Below are 8,536 nucleotides of genomic sequence, written 5' to 3'. Positions count from 1 at the left end.
CCTACAAGGTAACGTCGGTGTCTAATAACGAACTATATACTTTAGTATGTTTTCCTTGTACTTCTTTATAAATGTTCATTCTTTGGAGTAATTCGAAAAGATAAGTATACAATTATTTTTAAATATGATATTTTTTGTTACGGTTTAAAATTAAATTTTCATCAATATAATTCAAGAGTTAGACAGTTTTTGCACCTTTTTCAGTGGTTTCTGTATTTTCATCTAAGAGTATTTTATTAAGAATAAAAGTTTAAATACCTCAGGTAAATACAGGTAAAAGAGATATATGAAACTAGCGATTTGCCTAGACTAGCAAGGCTATATATTTATTTTGTAAATACGTATAGCCGTCTACTAAGGAATAATATTCTAATTCTGGAAATGTCATTAATTCAGTTTATTCTTTACAAACATAATACCCAAAAAAAAATCCGTGGCGCTACAAGCTTTTTTAGGTCTGGACCTCAGACTTCTGAATCTGTTTCATTTGTCTTATAGGCAAGTAGGTGATCAGCCTCCTGTGCGTGACACACGCCGGCCGTCGACTTTTTAGGTCTAGGCAAGCCGGATTCCTCATGATGTTTTCACATATTAATATTAATATTTCCTTCACATAGAAAGAAAGTCCATCGGTGCACAGCAGGGAATCGAACCTACGACCACAGGGATGAGAGTCGCACGCTGATGCCGCTAGGCCAGCACTGCTCTACCTTATAATATTAAATAAGTTAAATTAAAAAGCCGTTTTTAATATTGTGTAGCTATACTAGTTCCCTGGACCACGAATTATCTGCGTAATTCGCCGATGTTTCGAGTTTTAGCTAACTACAATACAATTTATGAAGATGTAGACATCTTCCACCTTACCAAAAGAGAGTGAGGAAATATTTTAGGAAACGGAAGGGCTTTCAATTTATTTAGCAGTAGTAACAATTTCTTTTATCTTTAATATTGTTGTTGGTGGTTTAAAAAATAAATCAAAATAAATCAGGCGCTACAACCTCTTTAGGTCTTGGCCTCAGATTTCGGAATCTGTTTCATGATCATTTTTAAATCTAATGGGCAAGTAGGTGATCAGCCTTCAGTGCCTGACACACGCAATCGACTTTTTGGGTCTAAGACATGTCGGTTTCCTCACGATGTTTTCCTTCACCGTTCGAGCAAATGTTAAATGCGCACATAGAAAGAAAGTCCATTGGTGCACAGCCGGGATCGAACCTACGACCTCAGGTATGAGAGTCGCACGCTGAAGCCGCTAGGCCAACACTGCTCCGTTGGTGGTTTAATTTTAGTTTTTATTTTTTTTATTTAAAATGTACTTAATTGACTTATGTTTGGCTTTGTATATTGTCTAAGTGTTATCTTTTATAATATGTATATGTGTAGCTGTAAGATTACTTTTAAAATAAATCAATAAAGTCTAAAGTAATATCATACTTAGTCCCTTTCTACGCAGTAAGCCAGTTTACGAGAAGTTGGTCTAAGTTCTCTACTCATGTAACACTTCTTTCTCTGTGTTTGAATCATCAGAAAAATGCGCTTAATCGCAAAACTAGCTTATCTATATACCTCATATAGGGAAAAGTAAAGCCATGCTCAAGTGGCCAAGGAAACCAAAATTGAAGACCCAATTACTGACGGCGTATGTTAGACACAGCTGATCATGCCAACAAAGAAGAATTACCAAGGAACCAGATAGAGAAATCAGACGAAAACCATTTCTTTTGTTATATCTAAGCCGCTGCGTAATTGAATGAGATACGCCAGACATTTAAATAGTTAAACCATTAAACCTGGTCTTCGCATGCAGTTCTCATGCAAATGCCCATATAATTTACGGGTATAATTTACCCGGTTCGCTCTTATCGGAGTCACAATTAAAACTTAATATGACAGAATTGTTCGTAAAAATGAACGAATTTCTTATAGATTTAAATTAGGTTTTTAAATTTCACTGAATAACGGTCCAGGGAACAATTTTTTTTATCAGATGTTCGTCTTAACATTCAAATTTTTTAAGGCTTTGGGATTGGTTTTAAATTTTAAACTTATTTTATAGATGCCTTGCCAGTGTTATTTTAAAGTGTATATTTTAGTTACGTGCGAAAATAGGTAATAATTTTCATTTGATGTCTAATCATATAAATGTTTCCTGTTTTTAATTATAGTATATTATGAATCTAATATTTGCAATTTTCATACTATACAAATCAGTTTCAGATAAAAATTACGAATACAATTATTCTCGTTTAATTAATTAAAAGAAAATACTAAGAAAAATAACATGAAAACGAGCTCGTATTGCCAAATTTGTGATAGGAGATATATAAAGATGTAATAGGCTTAATATTAATTATTTAAAAAAAACAATGGCGCTATAATCTTTTTAGGTGTCAGCCTCAGATTTCTGTATCTGTTTCATGACCATTTGGTAATCTAATAGGCAAGGGATCAGCCTTCTGTGCCTCACGCACGCCGTTGTCTTTTTGGGTCTAAGGCAAGCCGATCACGATGTTTTCCTTCCCCGTTCGAGCGAATGTTAAATGCGCACATAGAAAGAAAGTTCATTGGTGCACAGCCGGGGATCGAACCTACGACCTCAGGGATGAGACTCGCACGCTGAAGCCACTAGGCCAGCACTGCTCTAAAACAAAAAAAGTGTGTGTGTACAAAGTACACATGTCAGAAGTGAAACTTCAGTGGCAAACTAATCTTGAAGTGTTGTTCATATTTATACAAATCTAAAAGTTTAGATTTCCGATACTTAGGAAGATATGTAAGGAATTTAATGAATTTAATTGTCATTAAATATTAAGTGTCGAATAATAAATAATAAATAATGTGACGGTAAATTTTTTTCCAACGCCGATAAAGAAGTTTGACTTCAAAAAGGAACATGGCGCGTAACCGAAAAACGTGACGCGTAACGAAAAAATGTTACACTAAATTTTTTTGCAACCCCGATAAAGAAGTTTCTCTTCAATAATTGTTGGGTATTAATTCAAATTAAAGAAGGACTCTGTATTTTTACAAATACAACTTTTGAATGTCACAGAACTTCACTTTTGAATAGCGATGTATAAAAAATATCGTTGAATACAGGTCGAAAGCATGTTCAGCTATCATTAATCTTCCCACAGTATTGATCACGCCAACCCTTATAATGCACCTACAAATTAATGATTGTACACGAGTACCTACTGTTTTTAATATGAAAATTACTCGTATTATACTCTTCACCAATCACGTATAAAAGTCACGCGATCATAAAGATACTTCAAAATTGCACATTCATAAATTTCCCGAACATAAAACGATCGTAACTTACTATAAATACGTCTTCAAAGAAACTTACATTAGGAACATTTTAAAATACATATATAGCAACATGTTTTGTTCGGACTGATACCTGCAGCTGAGTTTCATCATCGGACGTTAAGGCAGAATACTAAATACCATCCGTATCCCTTGACGTCCGTCGTTCCACAACTGAGCGTTTTTAAGACAATTTCTGCCGCGCAACAGCACTATGTGGACCTCGGACCGTGGAATTCCTTTCTGAAATGATTTCCGAACCGATTCAACTCCGACGACCAAGGTCCTTCAAGTAAAGAGCGTACCGATTCTTAATAGGCCGGCAGCGCGCTTGCGAGCCTTCTGGCAGTCCGAGTGTCCATGGGTGGCATCACTTAACATCAGGTGAGCCTTCTGCCCGTTTGCCTTCTGTAACATAAATAAATAAAAAGTGTGTCTGTATCAGCTACGACGCACGATTGGAGTTTACTCCTTACGAACGATAAAATGGCGATAATGTTCTGTGGCTGTCGACCATATTTTCATACTAAAGGTGGTAAGAATATATGTTTTTATAATATAAATGTTTGTAGTAGTAATAAAACGTACCTACATCATCTATGCCCAAATAGGATTTTCTTTCTGTGACTAAAGTTACCTTTATAGTAAGAGAAGAATAAGAATGAACAATCTTTTTAGTTTTTCACTGACCATTACTATTGACAAAACTCTATGGCACGCTAGACAATCTACTTTTATTTTTTACACCTGTCAACACTGACAATGTTGTAACGTGGCTGTCAAAACGTGAATTCAAAATAGAAAAGTCTGTGTAATGTATTCCATCTCATTCTTTTACAGATATATATGTTTGTCTCTTTCTACATAACGCCTCAACTTTTCGTGTTACACTTGATTTTACTCCTCATAAAATTTCCGTACCGGGCCTTATAACTCAAATCGTTTCGTATGGAGTAAACTCCAATAAACTCCAAAAAAACCTTTGCTACCAGAATTGTTAGGATGAAACTGCTCTTAGTACCGACTCAAATTATTATGTGATGTTTTTATCAGTTACTATAAACAAAACTTAAGGATCGATGAAAATGTAATGTTAACTAATTAACATCACCCAAAACGTGCTAAATAACGGTCCTACCGTCGTACTGGTTTAATCTAATTAAAAGAAATTATTGACTTGACTAAATCCTTTAACCCCTAGATGGGGTAGAGGACGTCCAGTGAGTCTCCATGGCGATCCTCGTATTTGACCTCGTTCCAAGTCTTATCGGCTCTCTTTGCCTCACCTGCAACTGTACGACGCCACGCTTTAAACGGCTAACGGTTAAATCCGAATCGCCTCTGAAAACATCTTTGTTATTCGCTACAGTATTTCATATCAGAATACTATCAGAAATAAGCGAACATTAGAAAACAAGCCCTCGACTTATAGGTACACGGTATACTTGTATCCGTTCAATTAAGTTTTGTAAGGGGCTTAGGTTCACAACGGAAGGGGAATTAGTACGCATCAGATATATGGTAGGGTGAATATGTAAGCTATTGTAGTTTCTTCACAAATGTAGAATAAGTTCTAATAAAATTTTTAATAATGTCTACATTTTTTGAAGTGAAACTTCTTTATCGGGGTTGGAAAAAAATGTAGTGTAACATTTTTTCGTTACGCGTCACATTTTTCCGTTACGCGCCATCTTTTGAAGTGAAACTTCTTTATCGACGTATGGGAGAAATTTTGTAGCAGGTTACGCGCCATGTTGCTTTTTGAAGTCAAACTTCTTTATCGGCGTTGGAAAAAAATTTACACACATTTGTCAAATTTTTCGGTTACGCGCCATCTTTTTCTTGTCCCTACCACGGTTGATCCGAAGAGATTCGAAGCCATTAGTAACAAAAATATATAATAACGATAACAATGATAGTAATACTAATAATTATATTACAATTAATGAAATTCTGTAATAATCTTAGTACTAGATAGTAGTACAGTAATAAGTTAAAATGAAATAATTGTATTTGTATTCATGTCTATGATAATAAAAGCCTTTTGTTAAACTTTATCTAATTTAACTTTATGTAACCAATTTCTGTAAAGTTTCATATAGTAGATCATTTTTCGAAAAATAAGGTCATAAAGAAGTTTCACTTCTTACGTGTGTACACCTAGTACACGCACACATTTTTTTCAGAATGGCTAGGCTTTACATATTGCAGGTAGCAGTGTAATGCGTTGTTAAACTGGCATGTCAGACACAAATACTTCATTACCTGTAATTACCTATACAGAAAAAATATAAATAACTCATGAAAGAGGACGTCTTTTCACTGAATTATTAAAGTTGTTTGGCCATCAAAAAATAACATTATAGGTTTATGAATTTTGCTTGCCCTTCTCAAATATCTGTCTCATAAAATGTGGCAATTGATTGTGTTTTCCTCCGATAAGAATAAGAAAATAATGTTATTGTACTTATCTTCTATGCACTCTTTAGGCACTTATTATACGGCAATGCTGTACAATTAATATCAATCTGCAAAAAACATCATATAATGTACAAAGTACGAGGTACCTAATATTTTTGATAGATATATCACCCGCGAAGCTAAATAAATAAATGTAGCAAAACAGTGTTTAATTAATAGCTTGATTACAGTGCGTTTACATAAATTGCATATATATGTTACAATTCGTTCTTTAAAATACTATGACATAATCTCACAGAGGTGGTGATAAGTATCTAAGACACATAAAGATGGTAGGTTATATATAGCCAATGTATTACTGATCCGCTGAATTCTTTCTCTCTACGCAAAGACTTTGCGTCTCTATGCGTATTCTACAAATTGTTCTATGGAGAGTGTTCTGAAGAGTTGTTTGGGTTGATTCCTTCTGCCTCGTTTCAACGCCGTACGTTCCGTAGTAATTCAAAATTTCATCTGCATCACCTTGCTGACTGGAAGTCCACGGTTCGATGGTCTGACGTTTTATTTTGCGAACTAGCGAACTGTGGCATCGACTCCCGGTGGAAAAATATATTGCTATTCTTTTTGACGTTCATAAGTGTACATTGTGTTACCTACATGAATAAATTAGTTTTTACTTTACATTTTTAAAGTAGGGAATGTTCTACTATCTATAATTTGAGTTTCGTCAATTTGTAAGAGTCGGTAGATATATTATAAGTCGTTATTCACTACTCCATATATTTTGAAAATTTTATAATCATTTTAAAAATGTTATTAAAGTGATAAGAGACATGAACAACTATTAAATTAAATTTAAAAGTTTTACGTCAACCATAGTCACGAATATAGAAAGCATTTAATAATTCAAAATAATAGTGGATTCGTGCATATTGTTCAGTGATAATGTTGAAATTGCTTGTAATTGCTGTTGCTATTGAATGTGTAATTGTTGTGTCAGGATCAGGTAACGAAAATACTCCGCTATGTTAAATTAATTAGCATGTGTAGGTTATTTAACGCGACAACAAACAATATACCGGGTGGAGTTTAAATATCAGTTTTAATGAAGGAGGGACACGAAATTATCAAATCAATTTCCTTTTTTTAATAAATAATAAAGGGGTAAACGAGCCTATGGGACGCCCAAAAACGGCAGACATCGCAGCTTTGAGGGAGGGGTAAACTCTAACTGAACAGTTGGAGGTCGTATCTCTCAGGGAAGTCTCACAGTTCGCTAGTTCGCAAAAGAAAGTGCCATGTAAAAAGGTTTGTGGAAGATTTCCAGCCATCAAGGCGATGTTGATGAAATTTTGAATTAATACGGCTCGTACGGTGTTGAAACAAGGCAGGAGGGATCAACCCAAACAATTCTTCAGAACACTCACCGTAGTACACTTTGTAGAAATCACAAAAATAAGCAATGTCTCTGCGTAGAGAGAGAGAATCAAGCCGATTAATAGTACATGGGAGATTGACAATTCGACAAGCCCTTCGCTGACTGAGAAAGAAGCTGGTATTTGAGAGCCCCATTTACTAAATTTTTTCCTTACGATTGAAAAGAAAAAACTTCATTCAAAATACTCCGTACCCGGGAATCGAACCAACTAAAATTCAATATAATACCTTTTTATAGAATTAATTCCTGGTTTGAGAATCATATCATAGATGCGATTTAGAAATACTAATACTTACTCTTATTTTTGTTTTTTTACGAATAAATTTTACACGAAGTTGCATAATTTATATTTAAATATCTGCAACTAATATTTTTATTTACGATACATACAACTACCTACCTTTAATTTTCTCACTAAGTAAATGTAATTCTTTGACAAAAATTATCTTTAAACCGAACCTCTCTAAAATTCATGGTGAATTAAATATAATTCATTTCACGAACACTAAGTTGATTTAATTAAAAAATTATTGACTATATTTGGATGCATTTTTTCACAGAGCGGTGCCATGGACGTCATGAATACTACGAAAAATGCATTAAGACATGCGATCCTCAAACTTGTGAAAGTGCTGGGGAAACATTTCACTGTCCACTGAGATCCAAGTGTAAAGGTGGCTGCAGGTGTAAGCGTGGATATTTACGGAACGAAAATAAAGAATGTATACCTAGTGATAGATGCGGTAAATTAATTTTATGTTTATTTATTTTTTTTATAAAAGCTTGTCAACGCTCGGCACACATTGGTAGAAGGAAAATAAACTACAATATTTAATGTGACAAACACTTATAGGCAAACAAAACAGACTAACATAACTAAAGGAAAATTTATTTCAAATTTCGTAAAGGGATCAACTATTGAAATCCAGACTATGTGTAATGTGTATGTTATTATTAACATTTTGTAAAATTACTTTGGTATAAACATTATACACAGCTACATAATTTTTTTTAATCAAGCAAATCAAAAATGGGGCACTAGTCACTAGCAACACTGATTTTTTGTGAGCCCATACATATTTTTTTTTTATTTGGTCCAGAAAATTAGGTCCAATACATAAGACATACATCTAAAATTGGGCCGTCCCTATATGAAGCCCAGCGAAATTAAATAACAATACAGAAAAGAGTTAACAAAAACAATAATAAAAAAAGAAGTAACTCCATACGAGATTGGATACACACATAACATAAATAAAAAAAATAAAAAAGCAAAGCACGCGAAACGTCGGATAAATTTAAAATTATGTTAAATAATTGTAAATTTATAATAATACATAACTTTAATCCGGTTAAAAAGTT

The 8,536-nt window shown here is 33.9% G+C and overlaps 1 protein-coding gene across 1 annotated transcript in view; it reads left to right on the top strand.

Annotated features, from left to right (window-relative positions):
* The first annotated feature begins 6,586 nt into the window (after positions 1-6,586).
* LOC125056311 (zonadhesin-like) overlaps positions 6,587-8,536 on the top strand; it is a 35,207-nt gene continuing 33,257 nt past the window's right edge. Inside the window, exons 1-2 of the mRNA XM_047659342.1 lie at positions 6,587-6,742; positions 7,735-7,917. Coding sequence (XP_047515298.1) covers positions 6,682-6,742; positions 7,735-7,917 — 244 coding nt within the window. The 5' untranslated portion in view covers positions 6,587-6,681. The remainder of the gene's footprint in view (positions 6,743-7,734; positions 7,918-8,536) is intronic.

Source organism: Pieris napi, chromosome 14 (assembly GCF_905475465.1).
Source record: "Pieris napi chromosome 14, ilPieNapi1.2, whole genome shotgun sequence".
Lineage (NCBI taxonomy): Eukaryota > Metazoa > Arthropoda > Insecta > Lepidoptera > Pieridae > Pieris > Pieris napi.
The sequence above is the reverse complement of the archived record's forward strand: the minus strand, read 5'-3'. Positions and strand labels throughout refer to the sequence as shown.